The sequence below is a fragment of the Saccostrea echinata genome, unplaced genomic scaffold (genome assembly GCF_033153115.1).
Source record: "Saccostrea echinata isolate AGI-Se365-2 ecotype Australia unplaced genomic scaffold, CSIRO_AGI_Sech_v1 ptg000038l, whole genome shotgun sequence".
NCBI lineage: Eukaryota > Metazoa > Mollusca > Bivalvia > Ostreida > Ostreidae > Saccostrea > Saccostrea echinata.
In genome coordinates, this window is record NW_026889787.1 from 1,846,214 (window position 1) to 1,872,405 (window position 26,192).

The 26,192-nt window shown below is 33.0% G+C and overlaps 1 protein-coding gene across 2 annotated transcripts; it reads left to right on the top strand.

Annotated features, from left to right (window-relative positions):
* The first annotated feature begins 4,534 nt into the window (after nt 1-4,534).
* LOC133200284 (cytoplasmic tRNA 2-thiolation protein 1-like) lies at nt 4,535-25,485 on the top strand. Of its 2 annotated transcripts, XM_061336104.1 has the most exons (15): nt 4,535-4,645; nt 9,108-9,231; nt 11,183-11,301; nt 16,658-16,772; nt 17,117-17,194; nt 17,406-17,447; nt 17,983-18,032; nt 18,625-18,689; nt 19,102-19,167; nt 19,270-19,328; nt 19,628-19,687; nt 21,544-21,631; nt 21,758-21,794; nt 22,143-22,374; nt 25,168-25,485. In XM_061336104.1, exons 1-14 carry the CDS (start codon nt 4,589-4,591, stop codon nt 22,365-22,367), a joined length of 1,185 nt encoding a protein of 394 aa, XP_061192088.1. In that variant the 5' UTR covers nt 4,535-4,588; the 3' UTR covers nt 22,368-22,374; nt 25,168-25,485. The 2 variants fall into 2 exon arrangements, with proteins under 2 accessions (XP_061192088.1, XP_061192086.1); XM_061336102.1 differs by lacking the exon at nt 25,168-25,485 and having other exon boundaries at nt 22,143-22,929.
* Nucleotides 25,486-26,192: the final 707 nt, after the last annotated feature.

Sequence of the window (26,192 nt, forward strand, 5' to 3'; positions counted from 1 at the left end):
TCCTCATCAAACCTTACGTCGACAAGCACTCTCAACACGTTTACAAGGTACTGAAAAATGAACGATTCCTCCCGAATCAATTTGTCCCCACTTCAGTGACAATGTCTTGAATTTGTTTCGTATTCAGACAGTGAAATCAGCCGTCGGTGAGATTGGCAGACCCTTCACTTCCAAAGAAAACGGAGGGCGGGGCTAGCGTTTGAAGCAGCATACAAGAATCACATTCCTTCCTAGGGGCTATGCCTTGTGTGTGTCTGCCCAATTCATACTAAACCGCTTTAGAAGAATACTCTTGAAATAAGACGGATGAATAATGCTAAAGATCTGATTAACTTTTATTTTGGTATCCCAGATTATTTTTCGAACAATATTTGTAGCATGGCGTTTTGATTATGAATAAAGCCATTGATCGAATTCACTTTCACTATTTTATATATAAAGCAATTGTTTTGTTTTGTTTTGTTTTGTTTTGTTTGTTTGTTTGTTTGTTTTTATTTATTTATTTATTTATTTATTTATTTATTTATTTATTTATTTATTTATTTTTTACTTTTGACAAGTTAGTTTTCATTAGAATCATTTTTTAAATGTTATGTAAGATTTACCATGTTATGAGAATTAATCTATTTTATCCTTTGCTATAAAAACTATTTTATTTATACCTTGCTATAAGAATTAATTTATTTCTTTAAATTTTTTACATTTGAAGAAAATTTACATTTCTATGGCTACCAATAAGACACATACATGTTCTTCAAAAAGACATAAAATAGTGCAGTTATACACAATTTAAAATTTCAGTAAAAAATCATTTTTTTTCCCCTCCTCCTCTTGTGATTTGAACATTTAGTTGTGTCATCTTGGTCATGCTGGAATATGGTTTTATATTCAGTCTCTAATGTGTTTGAGTTAAAGGCCCCAAGATCAGAACCTGAGAATATAATGAAGCTGATTTAATTTTAAATATCTTCAATTTTGTTTAAGAAATTTAAAAAAAAAAAGGTTCAAGTTTGTATATAATATTCAAATTAAAACAAGCGAAGAAAAATTTGTTTTATTTTCAAAATAATTTCAAAAGTTATTATAATACTAATTAGAAATTTTGACTAAGTCTGTTCTCCGTTTATAATCCTGGGCCCTGATCGCTGATCTTTTTTTTTTTTTTTAAAGTTGTTCTAAATGTTTCAAATTTACTCCCATCAAGTAAATTCAAAATTGAGAACATGGCAATAATGTACATTTTAGATCCCCCGAATCTTAGATCGTGTAATAGATTTACTTTCATTGTCATCAACGCTGGTTTTGACATCGGAACAAAAAAGTTGTAAATAAATGCTCTGAAAGGCGTGTGAGGTACATGTACATGTATAAGTCATGAGCTAAACTTATTTTAGGAAATTAAAATTCAATAAAAATGACATTTTTTTTACAACCGTGGATATTGATACGAAAAAAGGCTTTAGGGCTTTAAAAACATGTGTTTTATTTAATTTCTTTATGATAAATAAAATTACTTTTTGATATTTCAAATAAGGCTGGTGTGCTTCGCATTTCAAACCTGATTTTATGAAAAATTGAAATGTACTCACTGCACGCATATCTAAGGCCAAGAATACACTGTATTGTTGAACGGAATTACATTTAGAATTAGAAAAAAATGGAGCGTAAAAATTCTCTTATTCTTGAAATACATATGCAAGATTTTTTAAAGGTGAGTGTATATGTAGTTTTTAAAAGCAGAGTTTAATGGTATCCGTTGTGGACGACATGCAGATACAAAACTATTGAACTCATTACAGTTTACTAATTAAAGGAAATGTTTTTTTTTTTTTTTTTTAACTTGATTCACCTTGAATTTTTACTGTTTCTGAAATTCTTTAAAATTTACTTTGTATTCTATACAGGATATATAATTCATTCTTATTATTTTACTAAAGTAGTCAAAAGTAGTCAAAATGAAGATTTAACTGATAAATGATAAGCATGCCAAAAAGACATACATGTACATGTTTGGGGATATGCTATATGAATGAGACAACATGTACCTCGATGAAATACTGTTCATCTCATACACGGGGTGGGTTGGGAGGGGGTGTCGTTGGACTGAGTCTGTCTTTTGGTTGTCAATATCAGACAACAACCCGACATGAGAATGGCGGGGTGTGTTCGATGTTTTATTTTGATTACCCAAATCCCGCACTCCCGTGAAGTTAGGACTTCAAAACGATGATGAAAAATCTGTCGCCCAGGAAATAAAATACCGCACCGGTCAAGGGGTAGGGCCGGGATGAATGAAAATCGGCGATTTATTGGGTAATTCAACACGATTTTCCCAATAAACTCAATCAACGAATAACGACCTATCAATGTCTGTCTAACTTAATCGCGGCGGATATGATAATTTATTCCCGGTTCCTGGACTCATATTTTAGCCATTAATGTGGTTTTGAGTGAACAGGGGGTCAAGATTTGCTTTGTCTCTTTGCCTGTTATTCAGGGCGGGCTCGAGTAGTTAGGTGCTGTCGCATGCCATGCGCAGTACTTAGGGAGATATTTGAAAATCTCAGAAATATTAGATTTTGAACAATGATCAATCTTAAAATCATCACCGTTTTTTTTTTTTTTTTTTTTTTTTGGTCACAATGATAAAAATTTAAAATTATGTACAAAGTTAATCTATCTTACTGATAGTCTAAACTGGGACTTGAGACTGGAGACTTCTTTATTTCACTAAAGCTCCCAACATGCATGGTAGTGTGTTAGTAGAATGAAAATTCAACAAATGAACAAATCAACATGTGAACAGTTAACATAATAAACTATAAAAAGATCATCTATGATATGGACAGTACTGACAGTTGTTAAAAACGTTTAATGTTTACATTGTAGGAAGGTCAGGTATGAAATTATTTAAGAACAGCTTTACAAAACTTGGTTAAACCTGTTAGTTTTATATAACAGAATCAAATATATATTTATATAATCAAATCATAAAGTCTTAAGAAGATAATTATTGTATTTGGATTCATATAAATATTGGTTTCGTCTACGTACAGCCAACTTCAAAGGAAGTTTTCTCCCCTGGTCATAACATGTATCAGGCAGCTTTTGTTTTCTGGTATTTTTGACATATTGATTAATGATGAAACTATAGGAAAGGAAAAAAAAGTGTTTGCAATCAATATCACCAATAAAATAAGAATGATGAAATGTAATGAAATACATCTTGCTCAGGGTCAAATTTACGACTTTTAATTGGTGGGTGGTTTGTGGTGGGGAAAGGGGGCACGATAAGAACAATCATTATTAGGTTACCAAGAAATATTCATTTCCTATACTTCGAGTGCAATAAATGACATGAAATAAGTTCAAAATGAACAGATATAAATTTATGCTTCAATTTCCAGATCTGGTGGATTCTCCGCACAATATGAACAAATAATGAGCAAATGAGAAAATCTAAGAAAGTCTTTCCGCTTAGCAAGCTCGGAAAAGCATCTCGTTATCAAGGTTGTTTTTCTATGCACGGAAAGTCCACCCGAGACCGTTCTGTAAAAATGTAATAAAATCAGTTGTATTTGATTTCCAGATTTTACAAGTATAGTCTATATCATGATCACGGATTTCATAATCATTTTAAGAGGGTATTGGTCTAAATATATGGAATAAATAATGTAGTTAGACGAACGAATGGATGAAAATTGAACATATGTACTGATTTTCCCCCTAAAGATTGATGCTTGGAGTTCACTATATTTTTTAAATCAAAAATATACACGAACAAAGTTATGGAAGTGTCGTTTACTGATTTTTATTTGAAAATTAAAATAAGTACACGACTATATAGTCGTGTACTTATTTTAATTTTCAAATAAAAATCAGTAAACGACAGAAGTAAATATTTGGGTAGAGTTGAAAGTTGATGGAGATTTCGAATTTTATATGGCGTATTTCTTATAAGTTAAGACTAACTAAAATTAAAGAGATCTTTCTATTTGTTTTATTACTTTATATAAAGATAGTACTTTCCTGTAAATTACACAATTTAAATCAATCACGTTTCAAAGATATTAGAAATTTAAAACAATAACCGAGTTATTTACCGACTCCGCATTTAAATGACAGGCACAGTTTAAGGTCAATTTAACTATGGAAACATGAAGTTATTAACATTCAAAATTGGTGAAAATTTGAATTAATTTGAATGTAAATAAACATATATCACGTTTATATACACTCGACGTATTTTTATTTTTTAGCTTAGATACGCCATATATGTAGCTTTAACAGCATTTAAACATAATTCTATTTAAATATTATTTCTGAAAGTTATTCAGAAATAAGGATTGGTATAAATCTTTTCTCGTGATTAAAGATAAATTTACATGAATGAAATTGGTTTACAGTGTTTAACAGATTAAAACAATTCACTCTTGAGAGTTAATAAGAGTTGTTCCTCTTTGACAGCGAACTCTTTTATATGCTGAGGTTGGAATAGTACATTGAGGAAAACAAGGAGAAAATATTGCACAAGTGTTGACAAAATGAGTGTTTATTAGTGTATAATACATCGTGAATAACCACCACAATGCCTATCAAATGTAACCTCTGTGATTCTGGAGCTATTTTGAAGCGACCGAAAACAGTAAGTCTGTGAAAAAAATCATTTTTTAAAAGACACATGTGACATTTCGAATTTTCTCCTCTTCATTTTAAAAATTAATTTTTTCCTATATACATGACATGTGTATTTCAAGAAAAACAGCGAAAATATGAAACGTGATTTAAACATTTCTTTCAAGTCAAAGTTTATTGTATTTGTGCATCGATCAATTGGACATATGATCTAGATAAGGAAAATTAGAACATTGTTCATGCATCTGACTGCTTTTATTGATTTTCATTATCTCTATCCTACGGTATCACATTAATTTTTCAATTGAAAATAAATAAATTCAAGTGGACAAAAACCATGGCCAAAGTTTCTTCATGTGAGTCATGGCAGTGATATTGCTGTTGGTGAAATGTAAATTATGTTGGGAAAAGTTTTTGTTGTGGAGCACATTAAATGTCTGATTTGTTTGCTAATGTAAATACCCAGATCATTTTCATTCTGAAGTCAACTGGGAAACAGCAGGCTACCAATTTAACGAGGGTTGCTTTTCTGCAAATAATTAGGTAGTTTTTCCAGTAGAATGCTGGGACTTCATAAAGGATTTAATAGAATATTATTTCATCAGCTGTCCAAAGTTAAATGCTATCGGTACATAAAATATGTCTATGGTCTGTAAAGTGATTCCAAGCAGTATAAAAGCGGACCTAGAGGGTCCAGGGATCCGTCACCTCTATGATGAGATTATCGTATAATTAGAGCTGAATTTGAAACCGATTCTATGCATCTTATTTTAAGGAACTGAAAAGTTCTACCTTTGGAATCAGTCTTCACGTGTCAGATTGGAAAGGAGCACCTGGGTATTAGCGTAGCATATATTTCCCCAAGAGTGAAAAAACTTAATTAAGGCAAGCGGCTCTGGTTACTATTTTAAGCCCGCCCCTATTAGATATTTAACCCCAAAAGCCAAATACATATGGGAAAGAGAGGGAAAAGCATTGAGCACCAGTTGTTTTTGTGAAGATCTTTGGGCCTGAAGTAATTGCTTTGATGTTTCACAACCTTAGATCTGATAGGGCTCAGTCAAGACCATCTTTATCCTGGATTTAAAGAGTTGCTGCAAGGCAACACAGAAAGGGGCATGCTGTGAAAATTGGAAGTTGGAAGACATAGGGCTGGAAGCAACTTACAGAGCCAGTATTTAATTGTAATTTTTTTAAAAAAAAGATGACTCCCAAATTAGGACAAGCACTAGCAGTATTTAGAAAGAAGTCAGAGATTTTCGATATGGCTCTGGCTAATATTCATTCTCTGCATGTACATGATGTATACTCTGAATACATAGATTTGTAAATATTTACATGTCATTGTGTGTTCAGAAGGAAATATTTTTTCCTCTTCATCTGAACCTGAAGACTGCTACAGGAGCCTTCACAGAATGCACGGCAGCTTCTTTTGTAAAACCTAAGTTAATAGTTATATACACAAGTCATTTCATACAGTATTTATCATGACAATTGTACTAATTTTGTCCAGTTTTAAAAAAAAATTATTACCGATAGGCATGATTCCAGTTGTAGTGGACCATTTCTAACATGTCTAATGTAATGTAATATTCACTGATTACAAAAATACTACTCTCCGCTGTCATAAGTGTTTAGCTGATGAGTTAATGAATGCTTTTTTTGAGTTTTGAAATCAAAATGATAATATTGTGATCATCACATGTCAACTCAGTGTCTTTTTAAATGATATTTATAAAAATTTTCCATTTAAGAAAAGGTTTTAGACAGCAGGCTAGAGTGCCAATGTAAGTCCTCTCCACCCAGTTTCAATTCTGATTTTGTGGCGTCATGGCTTTGAGCTTTTGTTGATACTATCAAGATCAAATGACAGAAAGACTTTGTCATCCCTATGAATTTGTTGTAATAAACATGTCGGAAAACCTTGAAATGAAATTGATTCAAGTGTGAGTTTTCTGTCTGTTCTCCCAATGGAACATTTCAAAAACCTCCTGTCCAACATCTGCACAAATACATGCCCGACTACGAAAATCCCAAATTAACTAATTAGGAATAAATAAACGCACGCTTCATGTTGAACGATTTAATTTGCTTGGACAATGGGATGCGCCCGGCGAGTGTCTCAAATCCCGAGACCAGAGTGACAATCTACGCACATCAGTGCAAATCAGGCGCAAGAGATCGAGTCTTACAGAATGCTGTTAATAAGTTTTCTGTCAGGGAGGGAAAAATTTGTCAGTGGGGATCTGTCTCCTTGACAAGATCTCTTTGTCATGCTTCAGTGATTTGTCCTGTTGGAGATAAACAGATTTTAAATAGCATTAAATACTGGGACTCGCTGATGAGATTGTTTTGTGCGTAATCATTGGAGGCCTAAATTAGTGTCCAGGGCTATTTTACTCAGTTGATGACCAAATCTAGTCCCTGGCTGTTTAATTTAAAAATGGGAGGGTCCAAGTTGCCCTCATCCTATTTAGCTTTAAGTGAATGCTTACAATAATGTACATTGTTACTCTATCAATGTATGAATGAACTTTATTTTACGAAGTATTCTTCTCTTATAACCTTACCATCATTTTTCCCATTTACGTGCTCTGTATTGCTAGACCCTTTTGTGGGTTTGCAAACAATATATATATTGTAATTGGTAATTGCTAGAGCAAAATAATATTTGAAGTCTAAATCTCATTCTGTATATTCTTTTTATTAAATATTAGTTTTATATAATAAACATTGTAAATTTTGATTTGTTCAAGCAGACCAAAACAACAACAACAAACTTGACAAAATGACATTCATAAATGTTAAAACCATAAAGGACGGTAAATTCTGGTTAAATTTTGAAATTATTAAGACCTACGAGGGGTTATCAAAAAGTCCTTGGACTAGCCCCATAAAATTAAAACCACTTAAGGTATATCAATGTATTTTTAAACAATTAATAAGCATAATCTTTTCTATGTATATAATAAATTAAAAATAATAAAATTTATTTTTTAATAAATTGTTAATGGTTTTGTAAGCAATGGTATGTCCAGGCGGCGCAACCTCGAAGATGACGTTTTTTTCTACCTGAGTATTACTGAGAAAACTCTTATATGAGCTTTTGTCATCCAAAAATCCTGTTAATTCACTCATGTGGTAGGACACACTTGTGCCGTAAAATTTGCAATTTTTACCACATTCTGTAAGTTCTGTGAAATTTAACTGTAAAATCTATATGGAATGTCCAAACAATTAAGGGGTTGAAAATGACATCAAGAAGGGTGACGCGTTTCTTTTACCAGCATTCTTTAAAGTTTTACCCCTGGAAAAACTAGCATAGACCTAAGAAATGTTTAAACGGGCTACAAAGAAATAAAATGCATCCAGAGTACTTCTTTTTAAATGCCGAAAAAGATTCAGAGAAAGGAGAGATGCACAGTTAATGTCTATCTGTAGTCAGGGTTTTCAAAAGTCAGTCACGTCGAAATGTGACATTGATCATGTCACTGACATGACAGGTAGATATTAAACTCCGACCAGAAAATTATGCTGGCATAATCAAGTGAGGAGCGTTCCTTATGTATAAAACCATTTATTTTATCGTATGCATTGAAATCAGCCTGTCGTGAAATTGTAAAATCATATAGTTACATGATGCCTGGAAATATTTCACTGATTGGGAATTTGATGGCAAAAAAATGAGTGAAAATACCAGTTGTGCTTTTCATGTATTACAAGCTTATTTTTAATTTTTACTAGCCCAAGGGGCTACCTCTATGCAGAAAAACACTAGCCTGACCCCCAAAAATGGTAGCCCTGGGCGTCGGGCAATGCGAATTGCACACCCCTGTACATGTACCTGGTAAACAAGACCAGTTCAAATAGTTATTTAACTACAGGGAATCTCATCAAGTGTATGAAAAAGAGTGAGTGGACATTGAGAAACAATGACGTTGTCGGACGTCAACAAATTAAACAGAGACAGCACAGGGTGATCATATAATGTCTTTTTTATTTAATGATGATTTGGCAACTTATCAAGTTAAAATTTTCAACACTTCTTTAACTTTTGTTGGTTAATGTTCCTTATAAATTTTTTAAGCACAGACTACATAGTACTATTTTTATCGCATCAGTCCACAAACTTTTTGATAACCCCTCGTACAATAAAATATTGTTTGTTTTTTGATTGTCTACTGACCCACTCAAAATTTTTAAAACTATTTGTTGAGATGATTTCTTTGTAAATTTAAGTTTTCAGGGCATTGAAACTTTTATACTGAATATCTTCATGATTCCATGATTTATTACTATCCAAAAAAAAACCCCTGGGAACTGAGATTGATTGGTTTTCAAAAAAAAAAAGAAAAAAGAAAAAAAAGAAAGAAAAAAAATCCACTCTAAGAATTATGAGTTGGCAACTGCAAACAAAGAAATATTTAAGCTTGGCCTATATATGCATGAAGAACTTTTCCTTGTCTTTACAGGGAGATGCATTGTGTAAGAGCTGTTTTTACTTTGCCTTTGAAGAAGAGGTGCATAAAACCATCACAGATGCCAATCTTTTTGTTCGAGGGGAAACGGTAGCCATTGGAGCCTCAGGCGGAAAAGGTTAGGATTTTAAAACAAGAGGCCCATGGGCCACATCGCTCACCTGAGCACATTGGCTTGAATTTTAAACTACCTGATGATGCTTCCATGTCAATATAACAAATGGCTTTGTCGTACTTGAGAAGATTTTAAAAAAAATTTCCCATATATTCCTTTGTTAAAATTTGATCCCCCATTGTGGCTCCTCCCTATCCCAGGGGTCATCATTTGAACAAACTTGAATCTACACTACCTGAAGATGCTTCCATATCAATATGACTAAACATAACTTTTCTGTTCTTGAGAAGAAATATTTTTTCTATATGTTCTTATGTAAACTTTCCATCCCTGATTGGGCCCCACCCTACCCCTGGGGGTCACCATTTGAACAAAATTGAATTTACACTACCTGAGGATGCTTCCATATCAAAATGACTAATCATGGTTTGCAGTTCTTTAGAAGAAGATATTTTCCTTTATATTTCAATGTAAAACTTTGATCCTCACTTGTGGCCCCGCCCTACCCCCGGGGATCATGGTTTGAACAAACTTGAATCTACACTAGCTGAGGATGCTTCCATATAAATATGACTCATCATGGCTTTGCTGTTCTTGAGAAGAAGATTTTTAAAGATTTTTCCTATATATTTCTATGTAAAACTTTGATCCTCACTTGTGGCCCCGCCCTACCCCCGGGGGTCATGGTTTGAACAAACTTGAATCTACACTAGCTGAGGATGCTTCCATATAAATATGACTCATCATGGCTTTGCTGTTCTTGAGAAGAAGATTTTTAAAGATTTTTCCTATATATTTCTATGTAAAACTTTGATCCTCCATTGTGGCCCTGCCCTACCCCCGGGGATCATGGTTTGAACAAACTTGAATCTGCACTACCTGAGGATGCTTCCATATAAATATGACTCATCATGACTTTGCTGTTCTTGAGAAGAAAATTTTTAAAGATTTTTCCTATATATTTCTATGTAAAACTTTGATCCTCCATTGTGGCCCCGCCCTACCCCCGGGGGTCATGATTTGAACAAACTTGAATCTGCACTACCTGAGGATGCTTCCATATAAATATGACTCATCATGGCTTTGCTGTTCTTGAGAAGAAGATTTTTAAAGATTTTTCCTATATATTTCTATGTAAAACTTTGATCCTCCATTGTGGCCCCGCCCTACCCCCGGGGCTCATGATTTGAACAAACTTGAATCTACACTACCTAAGGATGCTTTCACATGAGTTTCATCTTTCCTGGCCCTATGGTTCTTGAGAAGAAGATTTTTAAGTTATGCCATTATTTTTTCACTAATTCCTAATTATCTCCCCTTGGAAGAGGGCTTGGCCCTTCATTTGAACAAACTTGAATCCCCTTTACCCAAGGATACTTTGTGGCAAGTTTGGTTGAAATTGGCCCAGTGGTTCTTGAGAAGAAGTCGAAAATGTGAAAAGTTTACAGACAGACGGACAGACAGATGGACAGACAGACGGACAGACAGACGGACGCCGGACAAAATGTGATCAGAAAAGCTCACTTGAGCTTTCAGCTCAGGTGAGCTAAAAATTGTACGATATTACTGAATGTTCTGATCACTTAATAATAATGTTTTACAAAGGGACTCGTATACACAAGAGTCAATAATAATTTTGCTTCTACCAATCAATGAAAAATTTGTATTTATGAATTTCAAAATGATGAACTTTTAGCTTTTTCTCCAATTAGAGTAAAACACAAATATAGGAAATTGCAGGATGACTGAAAGTGCTTCATGATCATATTGATATCAAGGAGATTATTTAGAGAAAAATCATTTTTGTAGTTTGAAAATAGTAGCTTGTTATGTCAAGCATGTCTTTTGCACTATCCATGCATGTTCACAATTAACATACTCTACTTATATGCTACTCTTTCACAATTACTTTAAGTTTGTCTTTTTCTGAAACACACATTTATGCTGTTAACAGACTCTACTGTGTTGGCTTACGTCCTTAAAGTCCTTAACCAGAGGTATGACTATGGCGTTAACCTGGTGCTTCTGTCTGTGGATGAGGGGATCACTGGGTACAGGGACGATTCCCTAGAGGTAAGCTGCCCTCATTCTTTTTTTTCTCATGTCCCTTCCAGACTGGGTTAAGGAATATTTAGTACAGCTGTCTTTCGGTGGAATATTTGTTCAGTAAAACATTGGTTAATGGAATTCGTCAGATGTGGCTGAATAGTTGCATGTATTGTTTTTTTTTTAATTATTTTTGAGCTCTGACTGAAAGAAGATGTTTGTTGAAAAACTGAATTTGCATATGTTCACTTGTAAAAACATATTTTACTGTATGTTTTCGATGAGTCATTATCTGTCATGTAAGGTCATCAAAATCATGTATAAGATGAGCCTTAGATGTACTTGGGATTTTGGATAAAATTTAAATGATTTTGCATCTTAGCCACAGTGAAATATTTCATATCTACAACACTATTCACAGACCCTTGGCCTATTATTGCTTTGTAAAGTTGGGATTGTTTATATCACATTAGGCCACCTTTTTTATTAGTTGTTTTTTCGAGACTTTTTTCCCAAAAATTGGATTGGTAGAAGAAAAAAAATTAAATTAGAAACAAAAACTTACATAAGAATTTATTTTAAAAAAATGTATAAATTAACCCCCTCCTTCCTCCCCAAAAAATTAAAATAAAAAAAAATTCCCTCTTTCAACAGTGTTCAAAACTTCTTCATAAATAGAATTCAAGTTTTCTAGGTGTTAGAAAATTGCATAACACTTATATTTCAGTAGCTCAGTGGGGATCGAGTCCCACACCTTGAACATCCATTTTAATAAATATATGATATATTGATCATGTTGATAGCTAACCATCTTAAAATTTTCAGATTTAAGCTTTGAAAAATATTGCTAAATGTCTTATTTTTTGGGTTAAATTAGAAAAATTTTACAAAAATTCTATTTTTTTCAAATTGTCAAAAATTTGGGTCGGTCAGTTTTGAAAAACAACTAATAAAAAAAAATGTGGCCTTATCTGGAATCATACCTCAGACTGGGGTTTGTATCCTTACACATAACAAAAGATAAAGACAAAATGAACAAGCACTTTGAGAGTATTGCATTAGCAATACTAGTCCCCTACCGGCAAGTGTAATCTGGTTCCCGATGAAAATTGAAAATGCCATAATTCCGTCAAAAATCAATGAAGCGGAACGAAATGCAAACTTGATCTATAACTCATCAAGGTAAAGTCACATACCAAAACTCAGCTCAATATCTGCTAGCATTTAGAAAAAAATTGCGGAAAACCGTGAAAAATTGAAAAGGTTGTAATTCCGTCAAAAATCATTGAAGTGGAACGAAATGCAAACTTGATCCGTAACTCATCAAGATACACTCACATACCAAAAATCAGCTCAATATCTGGAAGCATTTAGAAAAAAAGTGTGGAAAACCAAGTGGGACAGACTGACAGAGGTAGAGCTAGACAGACGGACAGACAAACGGACGGACAGACAGACTCAGAGGAAACCTATAGTCCCCTCTGGTTTCACTGGTAGGGGACTAAAAATGAAATACAGTAAAACTTGTCTAATCTGGATGTTGTGTATTCCAAAATCTTGCAATGATGAAAACATTTTATACTATTATAATAGATTCAAAAATATACAAGAGGAATTTAAAATTGCATTGTTTCAAGAGAAGAAGCATCACTTGTGAAATAAAATTGTTCACTTTTATTTTTATATTGCTGAAATCCATGTGAAAACTCTGCTTTAACAGTCCACTTACAAATTCATATTCTCGAGATTTGACGTCTACGAATCATTTTGCAATATTAAGTACTCATGTAAAATAAGGTATCTTCAGTAGTTCTTTTCAGTAAATTCAATTGTTTAAAATGTTGTCTAATCCAGCCACTTTCTATGGAACCTGTGGTTTCTGGATTAGACAAGTTTAACCATGATTATAAAGAATATTCAACAAGCAGGGATCGAGGGATCATTATTTGATAGAAAGCAAAGAAAACAAGTCCATCTTTCTATTGCCATTATATTAACAGCTCCCTTGAACACATAACAAAATTACAGATTTTGAGATTTTGAAATATTTGGAAATAGAATTGAAGACCTAATAAATTGTTTTTAAAACACAAAAGCTCTTTCAGCAAAATTAATCTTTGCAGACTGGTTTTCCCTTGGCTCTTCATTAATAAATGTATCGCATAGAAGAACTGGTTTACAGTGTTTTCATGTACTTGATTTTCTTCACTTTTCCACTGCGCAACTCAGCAGCGAAGAGGTTGTCTTTTGAGTCTACACACAAACCCCTTGGACGGTCTAGATTACAGTTATTTATGCAGCGGAGGAACTGTCCATCTTTATCTAGGATGTGGATACAATTCTTTTCACAGTCTGATGTCAGGATCAAACTCTGGCTGTCTGTTGTGATGCCATATGGGTTAAATGATCCAGAGGCAGTAGATGGATGGCCAGTGTACCTAAATCGTAGCTTTCCAGCATGACTGACCACTACCACTGCACGAGCTGAACAATCAGCCACACAAATATCCAGGTTCCTATTTTCACTGATGTGCTTGAGATAGTAGGAAGAATACAGTGGTTTACTCTCATCATCAAACTGAATGCTTTGTACCTCTTCATAACCAGAATATCGGACAACTTTTGATTGTTTACCATCATCACTGTCCATGACAACCAGAATATCTCCAGAGGAGCTACTACAGATATTGTTTGGTTTCCACTCCTGCAGTCTGATCACTTCCTGTATCTGTTCATTCTTCACTTTGTTCACAGTACGTCTAGTAGAGTCGATGTAAATTAGATTTCTATTCCTTGTCAGTGCTATATCCTGTGGCCATTCCCCTGACTTGGTTTTGATTGACTTCAGTAGTTTTCTCTGCAAGTTGTGGAGTTTCATGAGTTTTGTCTGCCCACATGTCCAGACTTCTTCATCACTGAGGCAAACAACACTCCGTAGTTTGTCCAAAGTTTCTATGGTTTTGATCAGCTTTGGTTCATTAAGCAGTGTGTAGCTGTGTTCTTCTGTTACCTTGGATAATTCTCTCAAGGAATCAAATTGTTGATAAATTTTTTCTTTGCTGATTGATTGAGGAGGAAAACTGGGTAATGAAGTTTTCAGCTTAGGAGGAAGTTTTATAAATTCATCATTTCTGGGTTTGTATGAAGAGATAAGGGAAATATCTTTGTTTGCTAGAATTTTCTTCATTTCAAGAATATTCTTTTTCACTTCAGAAATATTCTGGGTAATTTCTTTTTCCTGCTTGATAAGGTCAGCCAGGTGTTTGTTTTTCATGTCATCAATATCAGATTTGAGTTTGTTGACAATGGTGTCAATTTCTCTGTGCCAGTCTTCTCCATGATTAGTAACGGTTCTTGTCAGCATCTCAAAGTGTTTTCCTATGTTGGCTTTCTCAGACTTTAACTCAGAGAAAATTTCTTCATATTGTGGACCAATTTTTTCCTCAAGTTCTTTAAGATTTTTCTCCAGTTGTTTTGTTTCAGAGCTGAGATTTTGTTGAATACCTATAATTTTATGCCCATGATGTTTACTCGACATGATACAGGTATTACAGACAGAAACTTTACATTTCTCACAGTAAAATTCACAAAGCTTTGTGGCATGATCTGGACATTCCAGGTAGTTAGAAGCTGAACTCTTTGCTGTGTATGGTACGACTCTATGACTTCTGGATGTATCAGAGAGGTGCTCTCCAACACAGGCCTTACACAGTTTAATGTGACAAAGTTGACAGAAGCTCTGTACTAAATCAGTCTGACATTGATCACAACGGAGGACATCTTGAGCACTGTACCTAGGGTCCATAACTGCTGTGTTGGTCACATGACCAGCTGAAACTATAAATCAGAAAAATGGGTATAAGAGAATGCTCAGAAATTGCAAATTCATTAATTGAATTTGGATATGTTTAAACTGTGTTTAATGAACTAGAACACAAAATACTTATTAAAGAATTCTGTTAATGTGGAAATTAACACTTTGAGGTAATTACAGCTATAAGACCTACTGGGTTAAAAAATGTATTTGTGTTGGGTTACCCGACTGATCTTAATTTTATGCGTCAATCCAATTTCTCATTGTAAAACGTTTAAATTGTATGTATATGCATTTTCTTCAAATATTACTGTTTCTAGGCTATAAAATAACTTTTTACATGTAAATAGCCATTTTTATAGCTATCAGGTAGATTAGGGGGAAAAAAGATGTTACTTATATGGCAAGAAGAAGAGAGCTTCAAACAGTCTTTACAAAATTACATTTACAAAGTTCTGCCCTTATGTGAAAAGAAATGAAAATTAAAAACCAAAACCTACATACCAGTCCTATTTTTTATTTATTTTTTTTTTATGGCATGTAATAGAAAGATTTTTTTCCTTGTGCCTAAGAAATTTATTGTGTGAATATTCCTCTGCATGCATACCAATATCTTTGAAGTACATTTTTCATTCAGTATTAACATTATTAAGGATACATTATAATGGTATTGCAGAAATAACCACTATACCTATTTTGCCTAATTAATAAAATGAATCAGGCTTTGAAGGATTTTCTAAATTTTTGAAGTTTTCATATGGTACAATTTCTCTGTTGAGAGAAATTATCAGAATGAAATGTGCTAAAGCTATGTAAAATTGTCTTTCCTTACCTATAAATCCAACATGGCTGGCCTCTAATATAGTGTCCAGCTAATATGCATAGAATTCTGAATTTTAACCCTTGATATTTGGTCAGGTGATTTAAATAGCTTTAAATACCCTGTAAACTATGGATGTTTTCTAATTTAAAAACCTTTGAATACTCAGTAGATATATGATTTAAAAACCTTGCAGAAATATCTGCAGAAAAATACTGATCAATTTTGGACAAACCAAAATATTTATAAAATTTGTATATATATAGTTTCAGAACTTGTCTCATTAGGAATGTACCTTATATAAACAATCAATGCATCTTTTAATCAGTAGGGAAGTATTTGCTGTTTACATCAACAGATGGTTAGGAGCTAGTTGAAAGTTTGTACAACAAATAATTTAGGATCTCTACTACTGTATATTAAAGCATCTCATTAGTTGAAACATATTTATCTTAGCCTAGCACATTTCTTGATCCAGAGTGAGATTCTAGTGAGTTGATGATTACAAAGCAATGGTAAAAGTCCAAGTAATAAAAAAAAAATTAAAAAAAAAAGGAAATTGAATAACCTCTGGCTGGTGTTTTTGGTGATAATTGTCCTGCTTATTCAGAGGTGGCAAAATGGTCAGCTGAATCTGTCCATTACATACAAATTTATAATATTATATCTATGATACATGTAGCTGTAAACACAATGTATGTGTAAATATTATATTTGATTGTTACTTAAAGTTTTCCTGATTGTTTCAGACAGTAAAGAGGAATCAACAACAATATGATCTGCCTCTGAAGATTGTGTCATATGAAGAGTTGTATGGATGGACCATGGATGCTATTGTCAAACAGATTGGTCTGAAAAATAACTGTATGTATCTTATACGAAATATACCAGTAGTTACAAATTTAAAACTATCAAAGGTCTTTATAAAAAAAAAAAGAGAATATACAATGGTTTCATATGAAACAAAATGCAAGGATTTTCCTCTACTTACATTACTTTAAAAAGAAAAATCTACCGGTAACTTTTAAAGAAGTTAATAGATTTACATGGAAACAAGGTAGAAAGTCAGCATTTGAGATGTTTCAAACTCTTGGATATCTTGATGTTGTCTGCACAGGCAGTCAGACTAGAGATACTGAGATTTGTCCATAGTTTTAAAGGTCTGTTGATTCAGAAGTGAATTCTGTGAAAATATCTGATACTTTTAGGTACATTCTGTGGTGTGTTCAGGCGCCAAGCCTTGGATAGAGGTGCCCTTCTAATGAAAGTGGATAGGATAGTAACAGGTACTGCAAGGTGTAGACAGTTAATGATACATCTATAACTTTTGCAAAATGTCACATGAAAACATAATCTAAATTATTGTGGATTAAAAACAAGTTTTATCCATTTCCTTCACTCTGTAGTTTCAAGACTTGTTCTTTTTCCTCATTTTTCCTCTTTTGAACAAGTAGTTTTGATAGAGTTTGTCTTTCATTATTCTGTTTTAATTTTCAGGACACAATGCGGATGACATTGCTGAGACTGTGATAATGAATGGTAAGTTAAACATACTGAAAATGAACAACTACTGAAAAATCACTTATTTTCGTGGGGTCAAATTTTCAAGATTTGATGAAAAATTACTGGTTAGAGGGCGGTGGCAATGGAAGTCGGAATCCGCTAAGGAGTGTGTAACAACTCACCTGCCAAATCAACTAGCCCTGAAAATGGATGGCCCTAAAGTGTCGCACCTATACTGGCCGTCGCCGCAATACAAGCACACAGTGTGACAAGCGGCCACGAGTAAGAGGGCCGTCGTAGTGAGCTTTGAAGCTGCAGGCATGAGCCCGGGTGGAGCAATTTTATGGTTAAAGGAGAAATGTTATACTGCAGTGTGCAATTTTCACATTTCGTACATGAATTCATGGGTCTTTTCCTAACAAGAAAAACGGCAAAAATTAAAATCCATCAAAAATGAGTGATTTCACAGTAAGATGTTTGGAAATTCATCACTAACTTTTTGATTATGATTTCATAATGACATAAAGTTTTAAATTTGTGCGATAAATTTTGACTTTGTATATAATTACAGTACTGAGAGGTGACATTGGAAGATTACAGAGGTGTACAGCCATCACCACGGTAACAAAATAAACATCAGTGTCAGATGTAAATTACAGATCAGTAGCAAGACAGAGAATAATCTGTTATAAATCTGGGCTGCCTTAAAGATCATAGTGGCTACTTAGCTTTACATAGCTGCTACAATCTTGAACGATATGCTAGCCTAGCTATGATAAGCATTATTTGTACAATGTGTTCAATATGACCTACATGTAGATATCTAGCCTAGCAGTTAGGCTAGCTGCTCCATGTACCTTCTTGAATGCAGCCATGCTTAGTTATGAATGATAAACTGATAACAAAATGGAACCTAATGATTTAGAAATGGTAGAAGTACCAGGTAAAAACATCATTGAGAGGTTTTTATTTTGGAAATTATTTGCAATATTATTCAGTTATTGACTAGGACAGTATCTCCTTCAAAGCCCCAATCATTTACTCGGTTGTAAAACTTGATTTTTTACATGGACCACTCAGTTCAACATAGGAAATATTACACTTCTTTTGGTATAGATTTATATAGGGAAAATTTTTTAAAGGTATAAAATAAATATTTAAATGTGAGTTTGAAGAACTACAAGAGAATTTTAGACTATGATCTTTATTACAGGGCACTGAGGGAGCCCTTCCCAGAAGTAAACCATTCAAGTATACATACGAGAAAGAGATAGTCATGTAAGTCAAACCTCTAGATCATATGAAAACTGATAAATCCACCACTGGTAAGGCAGGAGAAACTATAGGTTTTAACCTTTCTCAATTGCTGAACTATAGAATGTTTGTAGATTATACACATTTATTTTTATATCTTAGAGAAGACATGTCAGTAAAATTAAGGAAAACATGAATATAGTCAAACCTCGTTATCTCGAACTAAAAGGGACCATGAAAATACTTCAAGGTAATGGAGGATTTGAGATATCCAGGGTAAAATACTTAAGGAATAAGCAAATGGGACTTCAAAATACTTAAGGAATAAGCAAATGGGACTTCAAAATGACTTCGACATATCCATGGTATTCGAGATATCTGTGTTCGAGATATCGAAGTTCAACTGTACATAATATATATTGTTTCCTTTTACTAGGTATGCCTACTTTAAGAAGCTGGATTATTTCTCCACAGAGTGTATATATTCACCTAATGCTTATAGGTAAGATAAGGGTATGTCAGTGTAATATGTTCAAAGTATCATTCTAATTTTTGTCCATAAGCTTTTCTTCATTATTTTGTTGGTTTTTTTTACTGTCTCTAGGGGATTTGCAAGGGCTTACATAAAAGACTTGGAAAAGATCCGACCAAGTGCTATAATTGGTAGGTCAAAATTTCGTACATTCAAGTTCAAAAAACATTATTATTGTAAGAAGAAGCAATGCATGTGAGGGTGTATTTTGGACACCTATTACAATTTATACGACAAAAGTACCTCTTTAGAGTATTTTGGCAACTAGCCCCAAAAAACATCCTTATTTATCTGAACAAACACAGCACGTCCAGTTAAAATCAATAATTACAATGGAGAATTAGTTTATTTAAGGATATATAATAAAATGTCCATTTCTTTAACAGTGTGAGAAGATAAATTGTCTCAGTAGTGATTTGTATAATTTCAGATATCGTTCACTCTGGAGAGAGTCTGTCTGTGAAGAAAGCAGTGAAACTACCAGTACAAGGTACCTCTTTCTGATGAATGGTAACTTTTTGCAAGCATAATTCTTAAAGTCAAAAAGAACATGAAATTGGATAATTAAACAAGTTCATACATATTCAAAATATATGCTTGTGGTTGATTTTAAGGTCACCTAAGTCACTCAGGTGACTTATTGTTATATTTTTCGTCTGTTTTCATGCGGCAAGCATTGTACATCGATGATAATTTAAAACTTTTGAACATTTTCAGCTTCTTGAACCACTCAACCAATTTTGGCATACAGCACCTATGGGTGAAGGGGAACAAAAATTATGAATTCCATAGTCCCTGTCCCTCTGCCTTAGAGGTGGGCTTATCCCATCAAAATTAGTGCTATCTTTAAAAATCTTCATTACTTTTGGACATCAAGCAGTCAAACTGTTGAAATAATTTTAATAAGCATTTAGCTCTCTAGAAAATAAAAATCTGAATTTCTTGGCCCAATGGTCAGGGGTTCTGAAGTTATGGTGGGGCTCTAAAGATCATATACTGAACATGCATAAATTCTTTAAAAATCTTCTTCTTTCCCCGTGTGTATTAATGTAGATAAACTATGTGCATGGTTATGATGATTAAGGGTGCCTCTTCTAAAATTGTGAAATTTGTGGTCCCAGGAACATGGGTTCTGTTAGAAGGTGGGGGAGGGGGTCTATTGATTATATAGTGAAAGTGCATTATTTCTTTAATAATCTTTTTCTCTGCTCTTGGGCATTAAGCAAACAAACCAAAGGGATGGTTATTAGGAACAAGGGTGCTTCTTCCAAAATAGTGAATTTGATGGCCCCTGCATTCTGGTGCATTTCTGTAGATGTGCTTGTCAGATACGAGGGGTGATCAAAAAGTTCACGAACTATCTCTATGTTTATGAAACCACAATTCAGATCAGAATGAAATTTGGCACACATATAGTCATACTAATATTCTATAAATAGCAAGTGTTATATAATGTTTTTCTCCGTGTTTGTGATGTCACAATGTGAAAATGACGCCAATATGTAGGTGACTTGTGAAAAAAAATGGTTGACTCAGTCGTACTCGAGTAATGAACGGCTGTAAAGTTTAAGGTATATCTTGGAAATTCCTTTGCAGTAGAATATGATAATTTGTACAAGGTTTATGAAGACAAAAGACTTACCGGAAGTTCATTCATTAATTGGATTGATTGTTTTAGTGAAGGCAGGGAGATGGTTAAAAATGATGTTTGTTCTGTTGCCCAGCGAAAGCGAGGCGGGGAAAAGATGTGTCCTTAGTTGAGCAATTTGTTATGAAAGATCACCAAGTTACAATTAGAAAAATAGTTGAATATCTTAACAATAATATAATTATCAAATCCCTAAAATTTTGTTTACTTTAGACTTTAAACATATGAGATATATATGCTGAAAAGAGGTCGCCCATACTTTATTCACATGAGATAAACGACGCTCCCGAGACTGAGGACTCGGGTTTTGATGATCAAAATGCTAATTCTGGAGAGGATGTCCTTATCCACCCATCCTATTGCTGAGATTTGGTCATTTCTGACAGATGGACTGTACTTGTTATAAAAAGTAACTTGCATGTTAGGAAATATAAGACTCAGAAAAATCTTTTAGATACTGTGAACAGACCGCTACAGAGCATGTCATGTGACCGCATGCTTCACGTGATTCGCGCATGGGCAGAACAATGGGAGATGTGCATTAAAATCCGAGATGACTACTTTAAAAAATAATGAGCACTGAAACCTCATTTTATTCCTTTTAAGGAAGTAATTCAATTAGTTTGCAAACTTTTTGATCAGCCCTCATATATCATTTCTGTTGATGTGCTTGTCAGATGTATTATTTCTGTTGACAGGTACCTGTGAAAGGTGTGGCTACATTTCCAGTAACCCCCTGTGTAAGGCCTGTATTCTACTGGAGGGACTCAATAGAGGACTGCCAAGGTATTCACTCAACAGAATCAATAGATGTGTCATTACATGTATTAAATTTAGTATAAATTGTTCAGATCTCTATAGAATTGTTTGTAGATTAACTCCTTATGTATTTGATTTTTTTTTCCTTTACAGACTTGGAATTGGCAAAAGTCACAAAGAGAGACGCAAGGTGAGTGCTTTTGACATAAACATAAAAATTTTGACATTAACATAAAAATAAGTTTTTCTTTTTTATCAGGGATGAATTATTTTTATTTAAGTGCATTTAAAAAAAAATATGTAAAAGATATTCATATTCCAAACATTTTTTTTTAATGATAATAAATTTTGAAGTTATTTTCATTTGTTATTTTTTTTTTTTTTACATATATGCATTAATATTCCTTTATGCATTTTTGGTGCATGGCTTAGGGCATGTTTATTTTCCAAAAAAAAGGGAAAAAGACTAATTAATAATTTTTCTGAGAGGTTTCTTCTTTTTAAGATGAATAAATTACTATGGTTATTTGATATTTAGCTGAATGAAATGTTGGCCCAGAAATCAGAAGCTACTGACGTTGGTACAAATATGGACACTTCAAAAGAGACAACTGATAATGCATCAACAACAGAAAGCTTGGGATCAACAAACACAAAACAAAAATGTGAAAACTGTTCATGTGGTAGTGGTTGTTTGTCTGAAAAAGTAGAGAAAGTACAGCTGGACAGAAGGAAAATTGACCCAGCAATGATAGATTTCTGATATATTGGTACTTAGATGGAATGAAATGCAATATACAATTTTTTTACCAAATGAAAAACTAAATGATTACAGGAAAACACACTTATAAGGAATTTTAATTCCCCGTGGCTTTAAAATATATTGTTAACTTGAGGGATACATTGAATTATGTTTATAAAGAAGCAAAATCATCCATCCCTGACACTTTTTTATAAGCGTGTTTTTCTGTATTTCTAATCATATATCTAGCCAATGATATTCAATAACACTGTGAATAAATGTTGGAAATTAAATTTATTAAACACTGCGTTTGGAAGTCTTTCACAGCCATTTTTTTAAAAATTTGATTTTGATAGAAAAGTATAATTAGAATACACTTATATTTTTAAACAAATTGTTCCCGAATTTATACCTTGTTTGTAAAATCCACTGCATTACAATGTATTTTGAGAGACATGTACATGCTAGTGTCATATTGCTCTGAATAATGATTATTTTGGATTTAATATCTGGATATTTTTAAAATATGAATATTTTGCAATCTTGCAATATTATCTTTTGAGATTTCTTAATGTAAATCATGACTGTATTTATTATTACCATATATAATAAAATTTGTTTTCCTTCTGAGATTGTTATCATTTTTCTTAATAAATGAGGTATCTTTAGAAATTTTATTTTAAATAAATGTTTATTTATGTAAATTATAAAGAGATTGGTGATAGAAGGTAAACAGAGAACAAACTGTAGATTTAAATTTTTGGGTTTATTTTATTGTGACAATAAAATTTATGATTTAATAATACTTTGTTGATTACAAATAAGTTAAGACAAATATATATATATATATATATATATATATATATATATATATATATATATATATATATATATATATATAGAGGATATTCAATGTTTTGTAGATGAATATGGAATTTATTTCACGAGTGGGACAGGATTTTTTTTTATATTTTCACGAGTGCGAAGCACGAGTGAAAATATATAAAAAATCCTGTCTCACGAGTGAAATAAATTCCATATTCATCTACAAAACATTGAATTTTCTGTTTATTACATTTTCTTTGATTTTCCCTTTGCCTCTGTCTTTTCTTAACACAGTGTCATATGCTTGACGTCATAGTTGAGCAGTTGAGACGTCATAGCTTAGCAGTTGTGTGATTGAAAACATTAAGCATGGATTTTAGCAATATATTTGGGAAGGAATTTGCAGTTTTAGCTCTATCAAGATGCTTAGTTACATGTACTATCTCTATCTTATGACAGGCCAGAAATTATTTTTACTTACTTTGATATCCTTTCACACTGTGAGAGAATATCATTTTGGTATCCTTTCACACTGTGAGAAAATATCACTTTTATTCAATAAATAAATCACAGTATTTCACTGTTGAAAATGTAATAAATATATATATATATAATTATCAAGATATGCTCCTTAAGCCTCAAGGACATTGACTTAACATGGATGAATGCATCATTATCATCTCAAGAATAGTTATTATACATGATCTTGAATTGGTCAAAGACTTCATACCGTGTGACATATGATATTTTGAAAGTATTTAAATTTTAACAGAATAAATAATGTATTTTCACAACTGCATGGTGTTGAAACCAAATAAATAAATACAGTCAAACCTCGTTATCTCAAACTTGATGGGACTGAGAAAAAACTTCGAGATATCCGAGGGTTCGAGATATCGAGGGTAAAATACTTAAGAAATTCGTGGTTTAGGACTTCCAAATCACTTTGACATATCCATTGTATTCGAGATATCCGTGTTCGAGATTCTGAAGTTCAACTGTATATTAATCATTTTATTCAATATATTTTACATAGTTTTGAAAAGTACACAGTTTTTAATTAAACAGAGCATCTTCCAGAAGCAAATTTTATTTCAAGCATAAAGCAACTCAAGATTACAGATTTATTTCATTTTTTTGTTGTAATTCTCACCCACTATTCTGGGTTTATTCCCATCAATTCATGTTTGTGTTTTTGACTCTTTGGGATAGAAAATTGTACATTTTCAGAATGATGAAAGATGTTTCCTTTTGTCAGAATTATTTGTTTATGATTGATTGACCTATAAAAATCAAATATAAGGAGTAAAGATCTACAGTTTTGAGTTGGCCTTTATTTTTGACATGCAAACATTATACATAATAATCACCAGTCAATAAATTCTAATGTAAGAGGTAAAAATAACAGTTTAAATATCTTGTATTAGCCTTAAATAATTGATCTGTAAATATATTAAGAGAACAATTCATAATATAACAAGTAAAAATCTACGGTTTTATAACCTTATATTAGTCTATTGACTTTATAAATGATTTAAAAATGATTTTTATTTTTTTGATATTAAATCTACAGTTTTTGTATTCTTGTAAATATATAAAGGGTAAAACGCTCCTAAATGAATACTAATCCTAGTAATCAAAATCTAAATTTTTCATACATTTCTGAGCAGTGAGAAATGAGAAATACCTGTATCAATGTCAGACTTCTAGATTACACTTTTCTACTTCACTGTCTATAAATTTTTATTACATTGCCGCTCCAATGAAATCATAATGTAACACCATAACAGTGGGTGTAAATTTGAAAAAAAAAAATTGACAACGGAATTACAAACCTTAATTTAAAAAAAAAAATACGGAAAGCTTGAGTATCATCATTACCTTGTTGCCGACCAGTTCTCCATATACAGTCATTTTTGGAAAAGAAATATAGTATACAATGATTGGTTTACAATATTTTCATGTATTTAATTTTCTTCACTTTACCACTTTTCAGCTCAGCCACAAAAAGATAATCTCTGGAGTCCACACATAAACCCCATGGGCTCTGAAGATTGCAGTTGTTTATGTAACGGAGGAACAGTCCATCTTTATCTAGGATGTGAATGTGACTTCTGTCGCAGTCTGATGTCAGGATTTGGCCCTGGCTGTCTGTCGTTATCCCATATGGTGTTAATGCTCCTGAAGCTATGGACGGGTGGCCAGTGTATCTAAATCGGAGCTTTCCAGCATGACTGACTACTACCAATGTACGAGCTAAATGATCGGCTACACAAATATCTAGGTTTCTGTTTTCACAGATGTGTTTTAGGTAGTAGGAAGAAAACAAAGATTTTCCCTTTTCATCATACTGAATCTTTTGAACCTCTACATAACCAGCTGCAGAGTATCGGACAATTTTGGATTGTTTCGTTTCAGCTTTGTCCATTGTAACCAGGATATCTCCCGAAGACGCACTGCAGACATTGTTAGGTTTCCATTCCTGCAGTGTGATCACTTCCTGTATCTCTTTATTCTTCACAACGTTGATAACAATCAACATTTTGCCTCTTACCAATAATTATATCGTTGTCTTATAATTTCATAAAGTATTATATGTTAATTGGATTTTAAAATACATTGCATCATGTCATGAAATTAACATCAGAAATCAGATGGAAATTTAAATTTCTGTTTCTAAATAGACATTTCATTTTTTCATCACTAAAGCAATACCCATTAGCTAAGCTTGGACTACCATCAACTCGTATCAGTCCTTTCAGTGCTTTGATTAAAAGGAACTTCTGATAGCATACAATGGTCACGTGACCGCGACTTTTGTTAAATCATTTTTTCCTTCCTGGCGTCAGCGACAAACTTTGAAAAAAAAAAAAATAGCCCATGCACAACTAGGGTTGGTGATTTTTATTTCTGTAAAGCTTCATGAAGATTTTGAAAGCCATCTACGAGAACGCTCGAGTACAAAACTAAGGTGAACCGAAATACGACTTCGTTCCGGTGGCTGAAGCGATGGGCCTGCTC